The sequence below is a fragment of the Chlorocebus sabaeus genome, chromosome 15, assembly GCF_047675955.1.
Source record: "Chlorocebus sabaeus isolate Y175 chromosome 15, mChlSab1.0.hap1, whole genome shotgun sequence".
NCBI lineage: Eukaryota > Metazoa > Chordata > Mammalia > Primates > Cercopithecidae > Chlorocebus > Chlorocebus sabaeus.
The window spans coordinates 33,641,729-33,667,684 of record NC_132918.1 but is presented as its reverse complement, the minus strand read 5'-3'; the positions used below and the strand labels follow the sequence as shown (position 1 = coordinate 33,667,684).

The 25,956-nt window shown below is 39.1% G+C and overlaps 1 protein-coding gene across 6 annotated transcripts in view; it reads right to left on the bottom strand.

The window, feature by feature from the left end:
• Positions 1-25,956, bottom strand: part of VEPH1 (ventricular zone expressed PH domain containing 1) — a 244,302-nt gene that overhangs the window by 15,122 nt on the left and 203,224 nt on the right. For all 6 annotated transcript variants that reach the window (XM_073023493.1, XM_008008592.3, XM_008008589.3 and 3 more), the window contains one exon: positions 12,542-12,659. In XM_073023493.1, the coding sequence (XP_072879594.1) occupies positions 12,542-12,659 (118 nt within the window). The remainder of the gene's footprint in view (positions 1-12,541; positions 12,660-25,956) is intronic.

The following is a 25,956-nucleotide window of genomic DNA, read 5'->3' as shown; positions in this document are numbered from 1 at the left end:
AATGTAAATTATAATAATCCTTTTATTGTGATGAACAGGTGGCTTTAGAAATACCATGTCCTAATGGCCTATATAAAAGTGTGAGGAACACTAAGATAATTCAGAGTAAGAGAGGGACTCCTGCAGTCTTTGAACTTGGACCTTTAATAAAAATGGAGGTATGAAAGGCAATTCGAAGTGTCTCAAATGGAAGGCGAACTCTCTCTGTCTCTCTCTCTCTCTTTGCGTGTGTGTGTGTTTTAAAGACAGGGTCTCCTTTGTTGCTCAGGCTGGAATACGGTGGCTTGATCATAGTTTACTGGAACCTTGAACTCCTGGGATCAAGCTATTCTTTTGTCTCAGCCTCCCAAGTGGCTAGGACTACAGGTGCACACTATCACACCTGGATAATTTTTAAATTTTTTTGTAGAGATGGGGTCTTACCATGCTGCCCAGGCTGGTCTTGAACTTTTGACCTCAAGTGATCCTCCCATTTCTGCCTCCCAAAGTGTTAGGATTATAAGCATGAACCACTGCACCTGGTCCTTTTCTGTTTTTGAGTAACTCATCTGTGTATTCATTGAAACTGCCATTTACAAGCCAAACCAATAATAGATTGAGGTGCATTGGGTGAATTTCCTGTTATCTGTGGTTGCTTCCTTCTCTTCCCAGACTTTCTGCTTGTTTCTGCTTGTTCTTGTGACAGTCTTGAAGGAATGACGATAGACAATAACCTCCACATAACTACTGTTCATATGGCACACTGACTTTCATCCAGACTCAGAAATTACTTATACTGTGTGCTTTTTGGCTTATGCCACTTTTGTCTTGAAAGTATTGCATTGTGCATAAATAACTCATATTTGAGACCATCATGAGTTTAATTTGTGATATTTGAATTTCTAGATACTCTTTTCTGATTGTTAAAGATAAATGCCTTCAAAAGAAAACATATTCTGGAAGAAAAAATAATAAACCCCAGGCTGGGCACTGTGGCTCACGCCTGTAATCGCAGCACTTTGGGAGGCTGAGGTGGGCGCATTGCCTGAGCTCAGGAGTTCAAGACCAACCTGGGCAACACAGCGAAATTCTGTCTCTGCTAAAATACAAAAAATTAGCTGGGCATGGTGGTGTGCGCCTGTAGTCCCAGCGACTCGGGAGGCTGAGGCAGGAAAATTGCTTGAACCTTACAGTGAGCCAAAATCATGCCACTGCACATCAGCCTGGTGACACAGCGAGACTCCGTTTCAAAAAAAAAAAAAAAATATATATATATATATATATCAAATGATTGACATATATAAACATCAATATATAGATATATAGATATTGTTATATAAATTAACCCCAAATTCTTAGTTTTTAAGTAAGAACTGAGAAAAAATATAGTATGTCATTTTATCCTCCTTGAAAACACTGCTTCTGGGAATTATGACTTCCATACAGTCTACGGGGAATTTCTTTGTATGTATTTGAAGTTTCAAATTTACTTCAATCTTCTTCCATGGTTTTACTGATTTTTTTTCTTTGGTGTGTGTGTCAGTTCTAAAAAAGCAAACTATAATTCCAGAGGATATGCATAAAGAGGGCTAGAAGCATTAAATGAAGGGGTTGTAGGAGCCACATTTAGTAGACTGGGTGTCTGTGGTTTTTGAAATTGCTAAGCATCATAACAAATGGCATGTTTCTTATGAATCTCCAGGCAGTGTTTGAGAGTGCAATATTTCTCTACTGGCAGTGAATAAACCAGGAGGCATGATCCTCACTGATTCTGTAACATCCTACACAATACTGTGGGGACCAAAATTGGACAGACAAACTAAGTTTGACAGCAGCCCTTTGAGGGCACTGCCACGTGTGACTGAATGGCTTCCTTTCTAAGTAATTTCATACCCATCAAAACATATGCTTCTCTGACCAATTACTGATGTACTGATGCAAAAAAGCTTCAGAAACACGGTGTTGTGTTTACGGCTATGTTTCCTGAACTGTGTTGTCAGAACCACCTATATCAGAATTATCTGCCGGCTTGTTAAAATGCACATTTCCAGGAACCACCCTAAACCCACTGAATCAAAATTTTAGGATAGGGTGAGAAGCCTTACATGTTAAACAAGGTCCACAGGTGATTCTTAGGTTGCTCAAAAACTTATAGGAAATAATTAGTATCTTTATGGTAGATGACAGTAATAGGTCATATGATATACGAAAGAGTAAAACTGCAAAACCAATCGTAGGGAGAAAATGATGAACTTTTGATAAAATTAAAGACAAGAAAGGCAGTATAAGTTTAGATTCATGTTCTTGGTTTCAATCAATAGGGTTACATAAAAAATATTCAGAATTAGTGTTTGTGGAATTTTGCTATTTATTGTGATAATAGTGAAACAAAAATTCTAAGGGCACTTTCCAAGATGGTAACCTGTTTAGTAGTTCTGAGCAGTACGTGTCTTTATGAGAAACTTATCAAAGAAGATTTGCCCGGGACTGCTGTGCCATGACTGATAGAGACCAATAGGAAAAGATCAGGAGAGTGGCAATGAAGAAGACAATTTTTTTTTTTTTTTGAGACAGGATCTTACTCTGTCACGCAGGTGGGAATGCAGTGGCATGATCTCAGCTCACTGCAACATCTGGCTCCCAGATTCAAATGATTCTCTTGTCTCAGCCCTGCAAGTAGCTGGAACTACAGGCATGTGCCACCACAGGCTAATTTTTGTATTTTTTGTAGAGACGGGGTTACGTCATGTTACTCAGGCTGACCTCCAACTCTTAGGCTCAAGCCATCCACCCACCTGGCCCTCCAAAAATGCTGGGATTACAGGTGTGGGCCACTGTGCCTGGCTGATCATTGTTTAATTGTAGGATTAACTTTTAATAAGAAAGGGTTTCACACATATCCCATGTTGGTCCTACTGAGTCTCATTAATAAGATCGCATGGATAGATATTATTGATGGGATCTGGCCATAGGACTTTAGTTTTAAACACTGAGCACTTTCCCATACTGCCTGGACATTGTAGAGTTTGCCTGGGGATGGAAAAAATAGATCTGACAAGCTTGTGCCCCTCTGTGATAAGGAGGGCCAGCTTGTTTGGGTTGTACCATTTGAGCACATTGTAACCATTGTCCCACCTGCCTGTGAATTCTTGCATTCTGGAACATTTTAAGGTGTTACACTGCTTTCACGGAATTTTTATTTTTTTATTTTTTATTTTTATTTTATTTTATTATTATTTTTTGAGACGGAGTCTCGCTCTGTCACCAAGGCTGGAGTGCAGCGGGGCAATCTCGGCTCACTGCAAACTCCGCCTCCCTGGTTCAAGCCATTCTCCTGCCTCGGTCTCCCGAGTAGCTGGGACTACAGGCGCCCACCACCATGCCCGGCTAATTTTTCATATTTTTAGTGGAAACGGGGTTTCATAGCCAGGATGGTCTCGATCTCCTGACCTCATGATCCACCCGCCTCGGCCTCCCAAAGTGCTGGGATTACAGGCGTGAGCCACTGTGCCCGGCCCTTTCATGGAAGTTTTAAATGGGAGTTCCATCTGTCGTGGTTCAGCACTTGGCCTCAAACGTTTTGACAATGAATAGATGTCTGTAATGTCTGCACTGGAAGCTTTAGCAGTTACATAAACACCATCACATGCTGTATGTTATATATGAAACACACACACATATATACACATATATATGTACATATCCATGTGTATGAATATCTTTAATACACATATATATGAATATATCACACATTCTATTAACACGATCTGTTTATTATAGTACTTTTGAAAAGAACTTATTTAAGAAGAGACCGCTTATATAAAGAATATATTTGGCACAAAAGAGATGCTGTAAATGTCATCATATGAATATCTACCTTTTTCCTGTGAAATAAGTCACTGTTAATTCATTTATCTGTTTTTTGTCATCATGTGACTGAGACAAAAATTATTACTGAAAATTTTCTGAGAAGACACTAACTTTCGCCATTCATTTATTGGTACATATTTATTGAGCATCTGTTGTGTGCTAGGGGCTGAGGATAGATGGATGAGGAGAGTCCACTTCATAGAACTTACTATTTACTGGAGAAAGGAGACATTGATCTAAAAGTCACACATAAAAGAACAAGACAACAGCTGTAACCAATGTTACGGAGAAGAAGCTTGAGGTGCTTTGAGGGCCTCAGTATGCATCGGGGGGTTACAAAAGGCTTCCAATACTGAAGCTGTGAATTTGATTTGTAATAAGAAGGCTAAGCTCTACTTTAGGTGAAGAGGGGAGAAAGGGAATTCTTGGTAGAAGAAAAAGCACATATAAAAGCATTGTGGCAGGAAGTACAGCGGGTCTGGGAAAATTTAAGAGGGTTCTTCTAGGCAAAGCAAAGAGAGCAGAGGGAATATGGGACAGGATGAAGCTGGAGAAGCTGGGAGGGACCATTCCATGTGAGACCGTGAAGGGTGTGTTATGAAGTTTGGTCTTTAAAGTAAGAGCTATGGGAAGCTACATAAGATTTCATGCAAGGAGTGGCACAACAGATTTGTGCTTTGAAGAGTTCACTCTGGCTGCATCGTGGGAGGGAGATTGGAAGGGTTCAGAGTAGTTCAGCGAGGAGGCTATGGCCATTATTGTAGGTAAAGGGTGATGGCAGCTTGCACTAGTGCTATGAAGAGAAATGGACAGATTTGAGAGCAATTGAGAAAGTAAAATCCTCAATATTGTGGTGATAGATTGGATGGGGGTGGTGGAGAAGGCAGTGAGTGGGTCTCTGGTTGGTACAATAGATTGAGTGATGCTGCATTCACTGAGCTAAGGAATGCTGGAAGAAGAGTAAGTGTTTGGGGGAAGCAAAGAGACAATCATGAGTTTTAATTTAAATGAACTGACACTGTGCACAGTGGTGCATGCTTGTAATCTCAGCTACTCTGGAGTCTGAGGTGGGATGATTGCTTGAGCCCAGGAGCTTGAGAGCAGTCTGGGCAACATAGCAAGACCCTATCTTAAAAAATAAAACAAAATAAAATAACTGATTTTGGGGTGCCTTAGAAGCAGTAAAGTAGGTGGTAGGCAATGTAAATCCAGAGTTCAGAGGAGAGGCCAGCCCAGGACTACATATATATATATATATATATATATATATATATATATATATATATCTGGAAGTTGTTGCACAGAGGTGATTACTATAGTAAGAGGGTTACTCCAACAATGACTAGCCGGGTAAAGAAAGGTAGGATAAGAAGGACTGTCCAGAGAGTAGGAAGGAAGCTAGAGGAGTGTTGTGTCACAGAAACTGAAGGAGAAGAATGCTTTAAGAAGGAAGAATTGGTTTACAAAATGGAATATTGATGAGACAGGTAACATGAAGATTGAACCATGTGCAGTGCTTGGGTGACTTGCAGGTTGTTAATGACTACAGAGAGAGATGATAGAGTTAGAAACAAGGTTAGAGAGGGTTGAGTCACGAGGAGAAGGAGGCAAGGAAGTGGATAGACATAGACAACTCTCTTGGCTTTAAAGGGGAAGTGAGAGATAAGGCAGTAGATGGAGGGAAAGGGGAGGATAAGCCTCTTACTTATATTTAGAAGCCAATGGGGGGACTCAGTTGGAAGGGGAAAATTGAATAGAAAAGAGAAAAAGGTTAATCTAATTTATACTGGGAAGTTTCTGAGAAGGTGGGAAGGATGAAATCCAAGGCAAAATATGACCATCCTTTGATGACTTTATTCTCTGTGGCTACTAAAAAGTACCAGTATGTCAGCCAGGTGCGGTGGCTCACAACTGTAATTCCTGCACTTTGGGAGGCCGAGGTGGGTGGATCACGAGGTCAAGAGATTGAGACCATCCTGACCAACATGGTGAAACCTTGTCTCTACTAAAATTAGCTGGGTATGGTGGTGCATGTCTGTAGTCTCAGCTACTCTGGAGGCTGAGGCAGGAGAATCGCTTGAACCCGGGAGACAGAGGTAGCAGTGAGCAGAGACTGTGCAACGATACTCAAGCCTGGCGACAGAGCAAGACTCTGTTTCACAAAAATAAAAAAAAAGACCAGCATAGTACCGGTATTTCTATTAACTAGGTGTATTTGTGGCTGATAAACAAATTTCATTCTTAGTGTACTTATATAGGTCAATAAAAAAAGGATTACTCTGCAATATGATGGCTAGAGTTCTTTTAAAATATACCAAGTATTTTATTTTAAAAACTACACAAAACTCTTGAAATCAATGTCATCTTATGCTTGTATGATGATGAAACTAATGTACTCACATTAGTCTGCCTCTCCAAAGCTTCTCCTCATCTATATATTGGCTTGACTCAGCTTGCCCTCTATGTGGAAAAGGACACATTACTATGCATAGTGATTTGCTAGTGGATAATCACAGAATGACTGATGCTTTGTTGCAAGTATAAGGCCTATCTGACACTTTTCCTCTATATCAAGACAAGATTGTTGACCCAATATGGAAAGGCAGAGGAGTAGGAAAGTGATGCTGGATGAAAAATAGAAGTTAATCCCAGAGTGGTGTTAGGTTATTGATCTTAGCTTGTTTCTCTTCAAGATTCACAACTTATTAGCATGTTTACTATGAGTTCTTTGCCTATGTGTATATTGTAACATTTTAGCATAATACTAAAATTCAGTTTCCACAACATGTTGAAACCTTGTATACAGCAATGTTTTCTTCTCATGAAAAGCTAATTTTCCAAGAGATGCTATTTCCAGGTTTCAGTTCAGTTAGTTGTTTTTAATTTTGAGAAAGAGTTAGATTTTTAAAAGTTAGATTTTCAAGTTGCATTTCAAAACAAATTCAGTTTTTTCCCATGGGTATTCTGTCACTTAAGTGATTAATGAATTGCTCAATCACTCATCTATTTGCCAAACACTTATTAAACAATATAATGTACCAGGAACTGGTTAAGACGTACAAAGATGAGTCATAATCCATGGCTATTCTTGTAGTTTACTGTCCAGAGGGAAAGACTGATGGCCACATGCCAAGTTCAATACAGAAGTGTGGGCAGAGGATGGAAAGGACAGAGGGAGAGAAATTGATTCTACTTAGGGGTGGTATGTAGGTGCGTGTGCATATGTGTGCATGTGTGTGTGTGTGAGCGAGAGAGGCAGAGAAAGAGAAAGAGGGAGAGAGAAATGAGAGTGTGTGGAGAGGTTTAAGAGGGAGAGAAGAATGTTCATACCACAGAGACATAAAATAGGAAGATGGAAGATGGGGAAAGGGAGAAAAGGAAGATTTCAGGATAATAAATTATCTGTTTGTAACTGTGTTTTTATTTTGTCATTGAGTATTGCAAAGTAGCTCTGAACTAAAAGCTCAGGTTCAATTTTACACAATCAGTATATACTCAGTAGTCCCAGTATATAAATGTGAAAATGTGAAGTTATTGTATAAAAAGCATTCCGTTGTTTTGGGTGCTCTACCAACACTTAGCACATAGGATAGTGCTCTAACACATGTGGTAGGAGAAAATACATCATACTACAATGCTAGCCACCACATACATCAAAATTGAGTTTTCTTTTTTTTCTTTTTTTTTTTTTTTTTTTGGAGATGAGTCTCGCTCTGCCACCAGGCTGGAGTGCAGTGGCGCGATCTTGGCTCACTGCAACTTCTAACTCCCGGATTCAAGTGATTCTCCTGACTCAGCCTCCAGAATAGCTGGGATTACAGGCACATGCCAGCACGTCCAGCTAATTTTTGTATTTTTAGTAGAGACGGGGTTTCACCATGTTGGCCAGGATGGTCTCGATTTCCTGACCTTGTGATCTGCCAGCTTCGGCCTCCCAACGTGCTGGGATTACAGGCATGAGCCACTGCGCCTGGCCAAAATTGAGTTTTCTTTTATTACTTTTAAAGTTCTATGAAAGTTGACATTGAAATTTAATGGAAAAGCTTCATATTCATAGACTCACAAGGCTATTGGTGGCCTTATGGGCTAGGTCCTCTCAGACGTCATTTAGTTCATTTTCACCTTGGCATCTAGAGTGGAAAAAATCATCTAGCTCACATGAAGGGTGCCCCTCAAAGCAGACACAACTGCTGTAACAGTTCTTTTGGCTGTCTGAAAAAACTCTCCTGACAGAGAAGGCATTTTGAAACCATCTCTATTTGCCCATGTATTAATAATATAATACAACACAATAAATAGCACATTCTTTTTTAAAATTTGTATTTATTTAGTTAGTTAGTTTAGATTTAGAGACAGGGTCTACGCTATGTTGGCCAGGCAGGAGTGCATTGGCTATTCGCGGGCTTGATCATGGTGCACTACAGCTTCAAACTCCTGGCCTTAGGCAATCCTCCCACCACTCTCTCCTGGGTAGCTGGGACGTGACAGGCACATGCCCCTGCACTCAGCTTGACAGTATGTTCTTATAACACAAGTATTTGAAATCAAGTTCTAAAGATGAATCATGATAGAAAGTTGTTTGAAAAAATTGTTCCATTTTCTTTTAGAACCCAAGAAGACCTTCTACTGATGATCACATTCAAACTCTAAATGTCTAGTGACTAAGAGACTAATCACATGGGGCTGCTTAGATTTATCAAGGAGGACAGGAGTGCCAAAACTCTAAGCTGTTTTTTGTAGGGTGTAAGAACAAAGGCATCCCATGTGTCTCGCGAAATGAGTGAAAGTCATGACCCAGTTCTTCCTCCTACTTTAAATAAATGTGACTGAAGAGAAAGCCAAATATGTTCCAGGACAGACCAGCTGACTAACTCTTACTGTCAACATACACTGTGCAATTCCAAGACACAAGGGCAACTGATAAAGAAGATTAGCTTGGTTTTCCAGAAATAAGTTCTGTTCTGTTCAATCTACTTGCTCAATCTCCATTCTCTCATTCATGTGGAATAACGAGATATGCAATAAACACCACCAGGCAAGTCTCTGAGGATTACTGAGTTATTTCAGAGATTTTCTAATCTTCCACTCTAAACTTTTATAAAATGATTATCAGAAACTGATTCAGCAGTTGGAAGAATAGGAAATAGATTCTATTGTAATCATTTCCTGCAAGTAATAATTTCTCACACATTATCATACCAAAGTCTCTGTTCTTCTTTAAGTAGAGTAAGTCATCGAGGAAGTAGATCACTTCTAAAAAATTAAACTTGTCTCTGGGTCTGTATAATATATTATAACATTACTGAATGATTGCTCTTGGAATTTCCAATATTTTGTGTCCTTAACTTGAATTTTCCCTATAGGTTGAAAAATCAGGTTCTGGAATTGTCCTGTCTGGATTAAAATACTGGTTCCATCACTGAGAAGCTGTGTGACCTGGGGAAAATTACTTAATCTCTCTGTGTTTCAGTTTTCTGATCTGTAAAATGAAGTCAGTGATGGTAAGAAAATGAGAAAAATGCATGCAAACTTAGCATATCATTAGAATGATGAATGCTAACAATTATCATCATGTCAGGGCCTCTACATTAGTTTAGCATTTACTTTCCTCTGACTATCTGTACTTTGTTGGATAAAAATATTTTATTGATCACCAGATATTAAACTCCTGTGAATTTCTGTGTGTTGATGGTGAAGTTGGTGGGAGGATGGTGATGAGGCTTTTACTCGAGGACGGGAATGTATGTGAGTTGACCATGTCAGTAAGCTGAGATACTGTCAATTTCTGAAGGATTTCTCTGGCTAAGTCTACACACTACTAAGAAGTATTATATATTTCTTGATGTCTTTCCTAATGTCTAACTGAAATTCTCTAATTGTCTCATGCTTTGTTCCTCATTTATGGAGATGCTGGACAGCATTAAAAAATATTGAAATGTGAATACTTGAAAACAATTATTGTATCATTTGTCAATTCTTTAAAAAATATTAAAAACCCAGTTTCTTTGGCCTTTTGTTCTGGACTTCAATTCTACTTCTTTGGACCCCTTCTCCCTGAGGCTGGTAGGGCATCTGGCCCCTGTGTGGGTGTTAATGAAACCCAGACCAGTACATAGTACTCAGTAGGGCATAGTACATTCTAGGCGCTAAGACAGGCAGGTAAGTGGATCAAGGCTTTACAAGTGGCAACTTCTCTTAGGGAGAAACAGCCCCAATCTCCATTTACCAGGTTCAGAATGCATTGGGTATGGTATAGTGATGAATTTGATATCGTTAGCATTTAATCACAATCTGAAAACATTACATTTTAACATTCAAGGAGTATTTGACATTGCCTTTTAAAAATATTATTCATTCATTCATTCACTCACTTAACAAATATAGCATGCTAAAAACATAAAAGAAGAATGCTAGATTTTTTTTGAATACACCTTTTGGCCCTAACTGGATTATGAATTTCTTTTAGAGCAGAGACATTATACCTTATTCATATTTCTATCCCAAGGGTCAGCCTGTAGGACACTCAACTAATGCAACAAACATGCATTGCATAAATGAAAAATTGGATGCACGTAATACGCTAGCTGTGCATGACCAATAAAGTATTTGTTGCTATGTCTCATCTTTAAACTTTGAATTTAAGCAGAACTTGAATGCAAATACCGTCTCCATGAGAAATATATTTGGCAACAGTATTATGTTAGACCTTTCACTTAGATTAAATATATAATTTAAGTGCTTATATAAAAAAGAAGATGAAATCAACAACCTATATAAACTATCCAGGGAGTCAAGGGTTTTGGTGGAAAAAGAAAAACAGTTTAAAATAGGACTTTTCTCAAACTCAAATCCTCTTTCATGTAGCAAAAGGAAATGAGCAAAGAAATCCAAACCCACTGAAGTTTTCAGGGCCAAACATTTTGATTCAATATGTTGTGCTATAAAATATTTGGCCTTGTTTGAATTTTTATTGCTATATGTTCTCAGTCCATATTTAACTGTGAGGAACACAAATAAGAAAGAGTGAATGTGCAGAACGTTCATTTCAAGAGCATGGCAGTGAATTTGAGAAAACATATATTAAAGGAACACTTTGTGTTTTTAACTTTCAGCCCCTTTTCTGAGGCCTCCCTTGGCCAGATATGATTAAATATTTATTGAACTAAGGACTCAGCTTACTCGGAGTGAAAACTCTTCAGGGCCTCTCAGAGCTACCTAAGGTAAGTACCTTATTTTACTAGCTCTCAAATAAGGTTTCTTTTATGCTCTTTTTCATATATAAAATAAGGTCTAATTAGAAAGTTTTATAATGGAGACAGTCAATTCCCCAATTCCTTATTTGTTTGAATTAACTTTTAAAAAATTGGGGTGTTCACTCTGGCGTTGGCTCAATCCAGACTCTGTAATCAGCCAACAATCTGTGCTTCACAAAGCCTGGCGTCCTAACTGCCAGCTTCTGCCATCCACATCTTTTCCGTGGGGTAATACATTTTAATTGGTACTTCTCTGAGAGCCCTACACATCTCCATCTGGCCAAATAAACATACTTTTTTGATTCAGCCTCAACATCCTGGCAGTTAACAAGAGGACAGACTTGCCACAATGGGTAATCTTGAAGATGCATAAAATCCTAAAATTAAGGACCAGGTACAGGTGGTATAATCAATGGCTGTCTAGAGGATGGCTCATCTACAAAGTGGCTTTGTGTTCAACAGTCTTTTTAACACCGCTCTTGTCGTCCAAAATGCAGTTTCTGAGCTGTGTCAGCACTGAGAGCTCTCTCCTCTCAAAGGGCACACTAGTGATGAAATATTTCACTTCCAATGACAGCATAACTTTTTGGACATAGGCTTATTAGCAACCTGTTTCCACTGGTTGGATTGAGCCAAGTGTAACCCGGAGGCAGAATGGTGAAATGGTTAAGAGCATGGGTTCTAGAGTCAGGCTGCATTCAAATTCTGCTGCTGTTAATTAATCTTTATGACCTTGGGCAGTTACTACACCTCTCTGTGCCTCAGTTTCCTCATCAGTAAAGCAGAGATAATATCAGTATTTTCCTCATAAGAGTATTGCAAGGACTGATTAAATGAGATAAGGTATCTGATATGTTTAGCATAGGGCATGACTTGTATTTGCTAACAATTATTTTTAGGCAAGGTCAGTAGACCAAATACCTTGAGCAGCAGAAAGGAAGTGGAAAATGAATAACCAGCTATGAAGTTATTTCTCAGACAATTTCTTACTATTTTAATGCTTCACTTTTTACACAGTTTAATCATCAAGCAACAGTGTTAGTTAGGGATTAAATGAGAAAACGTGGTCTGTGTGCTGATTCACTCATTTAGTGTGGTCTCATTTCCTCAAGGAACACAGCTTGACAGAACACTTTTTTCCCTCTAACCCTCAGGGTCATCTAGATGAAATGAATACTTTTAGGGCAAAATGGCTGATACTGCTTCCTTGATAACCACATATAGGTGAGGGATTGCTTCTCTGGCTCCCAAAGTTTTCCTTTTATCCTACGACCACTTTGGTGAGATGCCTTTCTCAGCACAAAGCAGGGACATGACTCTGTGCATTATTACAACTGGGGATGTTTATGTAAGAGGAAAGCCACTTAGAACAATGGAGCTGACAGATCCCTGTAAAGCGGGGCGCAAATGGTTCTTATCAGCAGGTAGGGGTCTCTCACCAGTTGCTTTTTCAGGGTTGTTGCACATGAAGCATTGCCACGCTCCTGCTGTTTCACTGAAGCCAAACACGTCAAAGAACCTCACTTCTTCCAGATGGAGCTGTACCTGGTCCAGATCCTGTGTCAGGAACACAAAGCACAAAGAACATAAGCTGCTCTGCCTGCTACCTAACATTCCGAGACTGGGAGAAGGGGATGTGGATCAGGATGGTCAATGCTCAATCTCAGTACTAAGGACTAAGAGGCAGCATTGAAAAAAATTTCTCTTGACCGACCTTAAAAAAAGCATTCAGCTAAACTTTTCCATGAGAGTATTCATAAATGCAGCGGGAGTGAGCACAGGCCCCAGGGCTGAGTGTCAGGGTTTGAGGTGTCAGAGCCTGAAATGGCCCAGAATTTTCTTGCATCTAGCAGTGGCTCCAGATTTTCTAAAAAGAAGGGATATCCAAGTGGCAATGTGGTTGGAAGACATGCTGCTGGGGGATTTACATTTTATACAAAATTGAGAACAAATTATCCACATCAAAAAACATTATTGGCCAGGCGTGGTGGTTCATGCCTATAATCCCAGCACTCTGGGAGGTGGAGGAAGGCAGATTGCCTGAACTCAGGAGTTCAAGACCAGCCTGGGCAACATGGCGAAACCTTGTCTCTACCAAAAATACAAAATCATTGGCCAGGCATGGTGGTACATGTTTGTGGTCCCAGCTTCTCAGGTGGTTGAGGTGACAGGATCACTTGAGCCTGTGAGGCAGGAGTTGCAGTGAGGCGAGATTGCACCACTGTACTCCAGCCTGGGTGACAGAGTGAGACCCTGTCTCAAAAAAAAAAAAAAAAAATATATATATATACACACACACACATACATATATACATATTATGTGTATTATGTTGGCTTTACAGGGAGCTGATGGAAAATATGGGGGTGGGGCTTAATCCCTCAGACCTTGGCTCCAGCACTGTTTAGTTCTTATGCTTTATCCTAAAAGTATATGCAAATTTTGCATTCTATTACATAATATAAGCTGCATTGATTTTTTTTTTAAATTTTTACTTTTTTTTTTTTTTCCCTGATATAGAGTCTCACTCTGTAGCCCAGGTTGGAGTGCAGTGGTGTGATCTTGGCTCACTGCAACCTTCACCTCCTGGGTTCAAGTGATTCTCGTGTGTCAGCTTCCTGAGCAGCTGGGTTTACTGGTGCCTGCCACCACACCTGGCTAATTTTTGTATTTTTAGTAGAGACGGGGTGCTGCCATGTTAGCCAGGCTGGTCTCCAACTCCTGAACTCAAGTGATCCACCTTCCTTGGCCTCCCAAAGGGCTGGGATTGCAGGCATGAGCCACCATGCCTGGCCTGAATTGGTTTTAATGGAAGATAATGCATTACATTATTTATCAGTAAATTAATTAACTTTTTTCCTCCAAATGGTTAAGTAGAATTGACACTCCAAGAAGACTGCACATGTTTTATGTGCCCCGTGGCACCAAGCCAATGCATTCCTCTTTAAGAGGCAGGGGAGAGAGGTTCGGTTAGACTGCAAATGGATGGAAAACTATTAGCCTAACCAAATTAAATAGCTCTACTGTCCTCCTGAGGCTTTTCTATTATGTAAATGACTTGTATCCTTTGGTATAGGATGACCAGAAACTGCATTCTTAAAAGGCTCCTCTTCCTAAGAGGGACTTAATGTTCTTGTTGGCCTTGCATGTACCCAGTCAATTCACATGTTTGTGCTCTGTTGAGCTGTGATTTTGTTTCCTTTCCTTTAGCCTACACACTCTTATTTTCTCTCTGTATAGGAACAGTTCTTAGAATTGTCAAGGCTGAGGGGCGTAGGCACTGTTTGCACTGCTTATAAGGGATCTAAATAGAAAATGATCAAATGGCTACCCGGATTGCATCCCAAAGCTCCTAATTCTCAGTTCTAACTTTTTTGACAGAGGTGAGAAGTATGTCCAACTATGAGTTCACTGAGAACAGAAACATGTCTATTTTTTTTTCACAATACCCCCAGAGTCCAGTTCAGCATCATTAATGGATTAGCATTGGTTTGTAGACCCAGCACAAAACCTTTTTACTAATGAACTATATAAAGGATATTACAAAAAGTTAAAGGGAATTTTTAAAGAGAACATTTACACTCCCTGGAACATAAACACAATGAGGACAGATATTCTGTCTGTTATGTTGGCTGCTATAAACTTGGCACCTAAAAGTGCCTATTACATAGCAAGCACTAAACAAATATTGGTGTAATAACAAAAGGCATGCCCTGGGCCTAGAAATTGATACTTTCCAGCACCCTCTATTAAGACTATTATGGCTTGTGTTCTGGGGGTGGACATTTTGGAGGTTTGACATGGTGATTGCAACATTTTGGGTTGCTAACCTTTAATACCATATCGCAGGCATTCCAATAGGTGCCATATATCTAGGAATATTGTTTAGACAAAAATGATTTTGAATATGTTCAATGGAAAAAAGAAGACTTTCTTTTAAAAGTGTAAAAGATAAAGACTGAAGAAGCACCTGGGAGTTTTGTGAGTTTCAAAGGATACAATCCACATTAAAATTTACAGGGAAAAAGCAGATGTTCATAAATATCAGTTTCAAAACTGCGAAGTCTCTGACGTCTGTACTTGGCCATTGCCATGCAGATCACTTCTCTGTTTCCCACACAATTAAGGATCAATTTTTCATTCACCACAAACACTAGTAGCAAACAAAGTACTTAAAAATAATACTTAAGGTTCCTTTATTTTTCCTGTTCTGAGACCAGAAAATTCTGTTTGTTGCGTATAATCCACATTTTTATTGGAAAAAAGTTACTTTAAAAGTTTCAGACAGATGGTAAACTACATTCCTGTGTTCAATTTCTGAAGCCAAAAGCAGGCTTACCTCTTCAGAGAATTTAGGTGCTGTGCTAAAGGATATCCATGGTAGTTGTATGAACTTTGAAGTTGGTGATAATAGCACATTTTGAATGGAAAGACAGATGAAACACATATAGTTTCCAATATTTGTGAAAAATGAAAGCAAAATAAATCACAAAACAGGTAAACACAAACCAACAACCAGTGATATCTAGAGTTTTGGAATTTTGACCTCTTCAATGTGCTTGAGGTCAGCAGTTCTCTCTCCTACTTAACCTTCTTCACCCTTCTGGGTCCTGCAGCTTCCCCAGGCCTTGCTTAAGAATTGCTATATGGCTCCTATTTTTTTTTTAACAGAAGAACAAAAATAGATTTGTTTAGAGAATTACAAACTTTCTTTAAGATAACTAGACTCCAGAAAAGTGATAAAAATAACTTATATCTAACTCTAAGTCACTGTCTAAGTATTTTTCAGTTTTAATGGGATTGTGGCAGACAGACCCTAAGGTGACCTCCCAGCAATCTGACCAAAAATATGTCAAAGGGGATAGGATATCAATCCCATTGTTATTACACACACACACACACACACACACACACACACACCTGTCTTGCTAGCAGATGCATAGGGAGACCCTCCTGCTGTGCTTAAAAGAAGCGAATTGCCACATTATGAACTGCAGGGACTATGGGTGGCCTTTAGATCTTAAAGGAGGCCTTCAGCTGGTAGCCAGTAAGAGTTCAAAGTCATCAGTCCTACAACTGCAAAAAAATGATTCCTGCCAACAAACAGAATGAGTCTGAAAGCAGACCTTACCCATTTGAACCTCCAAATGAAAACACAGCCCAGCCAATACCTTGATTGTAGCCCTGGGTCCCCTGAGTAGAGGACCCAGCTAAGTTACAACTGAAATCCTGACCCTCTAATACTGTGAGATAATAAGTATGTGTTGTTTTAAGTTGCTAGGTTTGTGCTAATTTGTTATGCATTATTGAAAAATAATGCTGAGATTCTGCCATGAAGAGGAAGAAAAAGTGACATCCTTTTGCCCGATTCTCCATGAAAGTGATGATTCTACTTAGAGGAGTCACATTCTCCCAAGTACACTCCAAATCAGGCTTCAGCAAAACACACACACACAAAATAAAACAAAAGAATGCTGAAGTTCAAACTATTTTCATTGATGTAAAAAAAAAAAAAAAAGGATAAATATTCATAGTAGGCATGCACTAAGAAGGGTTTTCCTGATAAACATCATTTAATTCAAAAAGATTAAAACTCACTGGAGGAAAAAATAATATTTTTAAACATTTGGTTAAGTGAGCATTTCTCCAGTTTTAGAAAAAGAGTCATTAATGAGGGTAGGAATTTGGAAAACTCTATAATAAGTCTAAGCCAGGCAGCATAGAAAGATGCGAGAATATTTACAACATCATTTCACTGACAAATGACAGCATGAGTCAACGCAATGGACTTTGTAAAAGTGCATAGTGGCCTCTGGATTTTATAATGTGGTCTATGTACTTTGAGAGGGTACTGTGAAGCAATTTTCCAGAAATCAGTGAAAGCATACATCTGGAAGAACTTTGGGTTTTGGCACATTTAAATTCTGTCCTAAAGCTATTTGTGCACAGATACAAAACATAGGATTGCCTCATGTGCTCTGTGTGCCTGTGGTTAATAGGATCACTCTAGGCACATATTTCAAGTATGTTTTAAGAAACGTAAACAAGAATTTTTAAAAATTCCCAAATATTTTCCCATAATAATAGTAACTTTATGTTTATATAGTTATATCCAGTGCACAGACGCTAATGATATGGATTTCAGGGTGTGAAATAAGCTTACTTAGGGAATATAATTAATGATTGATCTTTATATGGTCTTAAATTGTTATAGGCATAGTGTCTAGTAGGAAATGCTGTTTGTTGAATGAATAAACTAGCAAAAGAGACTTTAAAGAATATCCAGCCACATTTTTAAAAATGTTTTTCAACTTGTGAAAAATATTAGTATTGGATTCAATTTATATAACACAGTATTCGTAGCACCTGGTATCAGGAACCATGGATAAAAAGATGAAAGAGACACAGTCATCAGTCCAAGGAGGTGAGAAGGTAACTCATTGTGTCTGCAATATTCTTTACAGAGGAAATTGAATACAGCTTCATTTGTGTGAGGTGTGATTCTTACTAAGCTTCTTCCGGTGTGATGTTTTTGGCTCTCAACTGGATTAAAGCTCTTACCATGAAGACTGACTTCCATATTATTTTGCAGCTTTTTAAAATAGTATGGCACTTTGCCCATAGTAAATGTTCAATGAGTCATTATACATTTTTACTAACTGAAGCACATAGATCTTATCTCTAATTTATATCAACAGTAACATTTAGGTTTTCAATGTTCATGTCTATTCAACTATGACCATTAAGACTTTCCAGACTACATTTGTTAAAAAAATACATATATCTTTCTCTATATCTATATCTATATCTATATCTATATCTATATCTATATCTATCTATCTATATCTATATCTGTATATCTGCATATCTATGGGTATTACAGGTATTCATTTTATTTAACAAGTTTTTAGAATAAAGTGTTAATAATTGAAGAACGATGTTTGTCTTAATTCATCAGTATAGTATGTTGACTACTTGTTCTCAAGACCACCAGCTTTTTCAGATTGTCTGTTCAGAGTTCTCACTATGTTGCCCAGGCTAGTCTCGGATGCTTGGACTCAAACAGTCTTTCCACCTCAGCCTCCCAGAGTGCTGTGGTTAGAAGTCCTGAGCCACTGCACCCCATCTGCATTTTTACACAAGCTCCCCAAGTTGCTCTGGTGTGCGCTGACTGTAAAATTAATCCTGTATCCTTCAAAGCAGTTGTGGGGATGGCTGATCTGTGTCTGCTGATTGGTATTTGAGGAATTTGTCAAGCTCCATGTGCATATTCTCATTCTTTTCCACAGTAGTTTGGTTTCAAGGGGTCAGGCATGGTGGCTCAAACCTGTTATTCCAGCACTTTGGGAGGCCAAGGTGGGTAGATCACTTGAGGTCAGGGGTTGTAGATCAGCCTGGTCAGCACGGTGAAACCTCATTTCTACTAAAAATACAGAAATTAGCTGGACGTGGTGGCAGGCACCTGTCATCCTAGCTACTTGGGAGGCTGAGGCACAAGAATTGCTTGAATGTGGGAGGCAGAGGTTGCAGTGAGCCGAGATCCCACCACTGCACTGCAGCCTGGGCAACAGAGTGAGACCTACAAAAGAAGAAGAAAGAGGCCAGGTGTGGTGGCTCATGCCTGTAATCCCAGCACTTTGGGAGGCGGAGGTGGGTGGATCACAAGGTCAGGAGTTCAAGATCAGCCTGGCCAAGATGATGAAACCCTGTCTCTACTAAAAAAAAAAAACAAAAAATAACCCAAAAACTACAAAAATTAGTCAGTCGCGGTGGCAAGTGCCTGTAATGCCAGCTACTCGGGAGGCTGAGGTAGGAGAATCGCCTGAACCCAAAAGGCGGAGGTTGTGGTGAGCCAAGATCGTGCCATTACACTCCAGCCTGGGCAATAAGAGCAAAACTCCATCTCAAAAAAATAAAGAAAGAAATAAAGAAAAGAAAAAAGTTTTTCATATGACAAAACAGGTAGTCTGGTCACAGGAGCAAAGTTTTCATTTTTAAACATCAGAGATGTTATTATTCCAAATTGTGCAATATGGCAAGAAGCGATGAGGTGTGAAAATTGAACTCACTGGGCCCAATTTGAAACTTGGCAGAAGGCTGGGGTGGGTGGAGAGGGAGGTGGGCCGTGGGGAAGCAGACTCTAAGCAGAGGCAGTGGCGTACTGATGTGGAAAGACTCATAGTGCATTTCAGTATTCTGCATGAATACCACGCATGTGCTATGTCCCACTGGCTCTCATATTTCTATGCCTAACCAGCAAGGGAACTCGAGGTATACATGACTATATGAGGCCAATGTGGCAAACTCCTCACTATCACTACAGATCACTAAATAAACTTATATTTCTATTCTTTGAGTCCCTATGTGTTGGGAAGAACTGAATTTCTTCCTGGAAAATCATGGCAATTCTATGGGTCTGGCTCCAAGTGGCTAGAAGAAAACACTATGTTTGATTCATTTCAGAGAGAAGCTCTGAAGAATAATTTAAGAACTAACAAATATGATAAAATTAAAAAAGTCAAATTCACCAAAATCACACTCATCTAAAAATCATGAAAAAATAATCTGACTACAGGATATTGGCAGTTAACATGACAAGAGTTTAAGTAAAGCGGTTTATGAAAAATCTAATGGAAGTGTATGAGTTGAGTAGAAAATAAAGGTGGCAAATTGCATGAAGCTATGTAACAAGTTTTATAAAAGCTTGATAAAACCACAATTATCTTTTTTATAAATCCAATTTCTTTGAAACTTCAGATCATTAAAACCAGCAAATTATTAAAGGGGGAGCAAGGCCAAAACACTACCAATGTTCAAAAGGTCAAGAAAACTTTAACATTTTTACAGTGGTTCAGCAGTAAAATGTAATCACAGAACTTTCAGCAATTAGAGTCAGCACTTACATATTCTCCTTTCATGGCACAAAGCAAAGAATTGCAGTGATTTTTTTTTTTTTTCTAATTGATTACGGCCACCTACATTAAACAAATATTTAGTACTATTTGCTAAGTCTATTATGTGGCACTATACTACAGAGGATGCTGATGTTAAATAACTAATTTGGAGAGGCTTTTTTTTTTTCTTTCTTTCTTTTGAAATCAGATAGCGAGAAAACCATGCTCCTAGCCACGTAGGTTATTTTGCTGGAGGCAAGGTGTTTCTCTTATTCTTATAATTTTGTTTTTTTTCCTTTATCTCTGATACCACTTTAATTCTCAGACTGTTTCTCCAACCTCCCCTTTATATAAGTACTCACCTTTTGGGTTTGATACATGTCTTGGAATGGATATGTATTCTCAAAAAATATGTAGCAATGTTTATTTTTCATTTTTGCAAATGATGGTATGCTGTGAACCCTATTTGGTTTCTTGTTTGTTTCACTCAATATCTCTACATGATATTGTATGCGTATTTACCCAACTGTTGCTTCTACAACTGCACAGTGATTTAATGGTGTGCATCCAACACCCATCACATTTTACCTAACCATTTCCCTAGTGTGGGCACCAAGGGTGCCCCCACCTCTGCATTTACACAACGATGTAACTATGGAATATTCTTATACATGTTCCCTGGTGGATGTGAGCAAAAATTTTTCTGTGATAATCACTCAGGAGTGGAATTGCTGTGTCATAGTGTATTAGTGTAGGGCTGTGAAAATATTTTTGTGTTTCTGCACAGTTAGGGCTTTTTGAACAAATTTTTACTGAAACTTGGGACCTGGGCTAAAAAAACAAGCTTTAGAAGTAAATTTATGACTAATTAGAAAGTGAAAGACCATCTAGAGAGATTTATTTTCCCAGAGGTATGTTTACATTTTAAGGTGGGGATGAGACCAGGATACTGGGGCTAGGGTTGTCAGGTTGAAGACATTAGTCTTCTCTTCGTCCTGGAGGGATTTATTTACATTCTAAAGGGTAAAAGTAAGAACCCAGACCCCGTCCCAAGGAGCAAAGATTTTTGTTCCCTCCTGTCAGGGACAGCTGTTCCACTCCCTGTGTAAATACTCAAATTCATATTGTCAAGGTTCCTTGCCTACAGTACAGACCTTAGGATGTGTAAGATAACATCTGGTTCTCATCAAGTTGCCCCAGGGTTAACAACTGAGGCAAAAGGAAACTTAGGAGGTTATTTGTTGCTAAGTAAATAATAATAATATGCTATGCCCCAGAAACCTTGTTTGCATGATACATTAAAAATTTAACATTATTCATATCCTAAATTTCACTAGGTTCTGCCAACTTGTTTTCAAGCTACTCAGGAGGCTGAGGTAGAAGGATCACTTAAACCCAGGACTTTGTGGCGGCAGTGAGCTATGATGGCACCGCTGAAAGACCCTGTCTTGAAAAAAGAAAAAAAAAGTTTCATTTTGTTGAATGTTTACTACTTTGAATAGTTACAGAGGAAATAAAACTGACTCTACTATGAACTTAGAGAGAAGGTATTTCTTCCCATGATGCTGGAATTTTAAATGTCCCCATTTAGTCACTTCACACAGCAGAGAGCTAAGCACTGGTGAAGTAATAGTGATGGAGGCAGTTGTAAGACAGTTGAGCCACCCCTCAGTAGAGAACTGGATAAAGTAAATTACGCTTGGCCAGGCACAGTGGCTCATTTCCTGTAATCCTAGCACGTTGGGAGGCCGAGGCAGGCAGATCACTTGAGCTCCGGAGTTGGAGACCAGCCTGGCCAAAATGGTGAAATCCCATCTTTACTAAAAATTTAAAAATTAGCTGGACGTGGTGGCACGCGCCTGTCATCCCAGCTACCCAGGAGGCTGAGGCTGGAGAATCACTTGAACCTGGGAAGCAGAGGTTGCAGTGAGCTGAGATCAGGTCACCACACTCCAGCCTGGGCAACAGAGTGAGGCTCCGTCTCAAAAAAGAAAAGTAAATTATCGTCTATTTACATGTGGAAAATTTTATAGATGCCGAAATGAACGAGCTAGCTCTACATGTATGAACAGATATATTTTAAAAACATAACATTAAGTCAGAAATCACATTGCAAAAGATATGTGCCATCTGATAACATTTAGGTAAAAGTTTAAAACAACAGTACAAAAACATTCATGGAAATAATACACACCAACCTCAGGAGAATATTTGCAACAGTTTCTTTTTGTAAAGGGAGATATTTGATTCAAATATGGAAGAAATATAAACATCTATCTGTGGCAGGAATGGATATCATATTTCTGTACTTTTCTGAATTTATGAGTACTTCATAATTTGATGAAAAGTAAAAATGAGGCAGAGAACACAGTTGAGTGAAGCAAAGAGACTAGCAAGGGTCAGAATCTGTGAGGAAGAAAGGTTCTGCGTGTGTGTGTGTGTGTGGACTTTCTTGGTACCCCTGAAACTCCCCGTAGAGGAGTCTCCTTCTTTTGCCTGTGTGAGGCTGGCCTTGGTGGTGAAAGTCTTTCTCCTTTTTCTTGTTAGAAGGCTCCATGTTACAGTTTCTTTTAACTTTTAGCTCTTCAAACTTGCAGATAAAGAAACAGGTCTAAAATACTAAGTGTTTGAAATATGTTCTATTTTGTTTTAGAAAACCAAACAAAACAAAGCATGCTGACAGCAAGTTGTATCTTAGGGAATTATTACAGCACGGGCTAAGTGACAGAGAGGATACTTTGAAATAAGAGTTTTTCTGCTGAGTGGTACAGAATGAAGAATATAGGTTTTGAAGTCAGAAGATCAGAGTTTGAGCCCTGCCACTGCCATTCACTGGCAGTTCTTGGGAAAATATTTTAATTTCTCTTTGCTTTTAATGCACTCCTCAAAGTGTAAAATGACTTTGATTCCTAACCTGTCTCTTTCAGTGACTTTTTGCCACAATCAATTAATGGATAATTGCCCTACTTTGTAAACTGTGGAGAAATAATAAAAAGTAGTGGTAATGGTCAAGCACAGTGGCTCACACCTGTAATCCCAGCATATTGGGAGACTGAGGTGGGCAGATTGCTTGGGTTCAGGAATTTTGAGACCAGCCTGGGCAACATAGTGAGACCCCATCTAAAAAAAAAAAGTAGTGATAATGATGATAATTCAAATCGAGCAAAATAAGAAGCTCCTTTTTATGTATGTAAAATATAGTGGTTTTGTCTCTCAGCTAGATAAATATATGTAAATCTTTCTGAAATGAATGACTTCTTTAAGAAACACTAATGCTAGGTGCCTGGGAAACATATTTAGTTTTCTAAAATCAGGTAACATACTTACCTGTCTGTTTCTGTTAGTTTGTTGTCAAACCTAGAAGCACTGGATTTAGTGAGATGCAAACATAAAGAGATGTAATGCAACTTGGACATGAACATTTCAAAGGGGAATAATGACATGCACATGCTTGATGAGGCCATAATGAGATGTACAAACAGAAATGCACAGAAAAATGTGCATGGGTAATGGTGCAATGAGATGCATAAATAGATGAGTGTAATGATAAAGGCATGGGGGTGTGTAATGTGATTTAAAAATAGGAGCATTAAATGGGAGGGTGGAAAGGGCAGGTTGTGGTAGATAAGAAGCAGAGAGAAAGAATGCAGTATTAAGCATGAATAGAGGAGCTATTAACATGTGCATGATGAGGATGCGATGAGATAGAAATGGGATGGCATAATGAAGTTCACAGATGGAGGTGTGTAATGAGTTGTGTAGAAAGGAACAAGCATAAAAGGAAGGATTTAATATGATGAAGAAAGAAATAGGCATAAGAAGATGTGAAGACTGAAAGAAGGAGCAGAAAAAAGGGACATGAGTGAAGAGACAGGAAATAACAAGGTGGGCCAATGGAGCACTCTAATGAGGATGAAATGAAAAGGTGCAATGATGTGTGCCCATTCAGGGAATAATTAGACACACACATAGGATGATAATGAGGTACCCGGGCCCTGATCAGACATAGACCATAGCACTCAGTTCTTACTGAGAAGGCGAAAAATTGAAAAAAATTCAGGACAGAGCCACAAAGATATCTACACCCAGAAAAGAGAAGACTAAACAGGTGATTTGGGCCCAGCCTTGTAGTTTATGAAGTAATAGTTTTCTAGCTGCACTTACTCTGTTCCAGGTGCTCTGCTAGGTGTTGAACTAAATGAATCATCTCATTTTACCTTCTTAACAACCCTATGAGGGAGGTGGATTCTTTCCCAGTTATAGATGAAGAAATCAAGCTGTAGTGAGGTTAATGACTTGCCCAGTTCCCCGATCATCTCTGTGGTAGAGATGTGACTCAAACTAAGTCAGCTGGATCTCAGTTGCCTTTGCCTCTGTTTTGATGTTTTATCAGAGGAGGCTGTGGGACCTTCTGCCCCAGAACTACCAGGATAACTTGTCAAAGATGTAAAGTGACAGGACTATCCCAGCGAATATCATTTGCAAAATCTGCAGAGGCCCTAGGAATTTGCATTTTTAACGAGCGCCCCAGGGACTCTTGCATAAACTAGGTCTGAGAACTACTGCATGAAACCAGCACTAGAGTGTGTGGTGATCTAAGGCTACTCTCAGTTCTAGCAAAAGACTATAAAGAAAGGGGATTGCATGCAGCATGAGGACTTTGGGTTGGTTACAAAGTAGACTGTCCATTGGCAGAAGAAATTACCAGATCCAGAAATGAGGCATCAAACCCAAAATTGCATTGAATGTAGGATAAAAATATAAAAAATATGGAACATAATTAGATTTTAGGAAATAGTTTTGTTTGTTTGTTTGTTTGTTTGTTTTTACTGAATTAAAAAGAAAACATAGAAATTACTCCATATTCATGGAATCCCTAAGGGGGAAAGGGTAGTATGTCCCTACAACCAAAATTTTTGCCAATCCACATGCAACTTTCAGGATCCTAAAATTAAAAGCTGATAGTGTCCCCGATTGTTCTCTTTCTTGGTATGTCTAGTATTGAGATATCTAAATTGCTATGATTTTTTAAGGTCAAAACCAGAATTTATATTTTGAAATGAGTGTTAAGCGTGCATGACTAGTTGCATTTTAGTGACACAGCTTCTGCTCAAAACCTTTTTAGATACGTCTTTTGGAATCGTTTGCAGTGTATATTTGTGAGCCACACAAGAAAATAATGTTCATTATTTTAGTGAAACCTAGCTTTTACCTTGGAAATTTTTATTCACTTTGAGCAGTCTCTTTTTATAGTACACATGGGCTCAGACAAATGTTGGGCTATTTGTGAAAATAAAAGTCATTCTCAAAAAATGAAACCTGGCCAAACGCCGTGGCTCACACATATAATCCCAGACTTTGGGCAGCTGAGGTGGGTGGATCACTTGAGTCCAGGAGGTTGAGACCAGCCTGGGCAACATGACGAAACCCTGTCTCTACAAAAAAATATAAAAATTAGCTAGGTGTGGTGTTGGGCACCTATAGTGCCAGCTACTAGAGAGGCTGAGGTAAGAGGATTGATTGAGCCTGGGACGTTGAGGCTGCAGTGAGACGTCATTGTGCCACTGCACTCCAGCCTGGGCAACAGAGTGAGGCCCTGTCTCAAAAAACAAAAACAAAAACAAAAACAAAAACTTTTATCATGACTGAGAATATAAAGTCTCAAAACATTTACTGAGTAGCTGCTCCGCCTCAGGCCATGATGCCATGATAGGTGCTGGGACATGCAGACATTAATGGGAAGAGCCTGATCCCCCAGCCTACGAGAGGCTGAAAGACATTAAAATCAAATGGTTTTGTTGTTGTTGACATCTTTATTTACATCTGCGAAAGGTTATGGGAATATGGCTGAGGGAGTCATTCATTTTGTTTGGAGGGGTCTTGCAGAGGAGGTGCAATAAAATGGTACCAGCTACTGTTTATTGAGTTCTTACTATATGGCAATCACGGCTCCACGGACTTT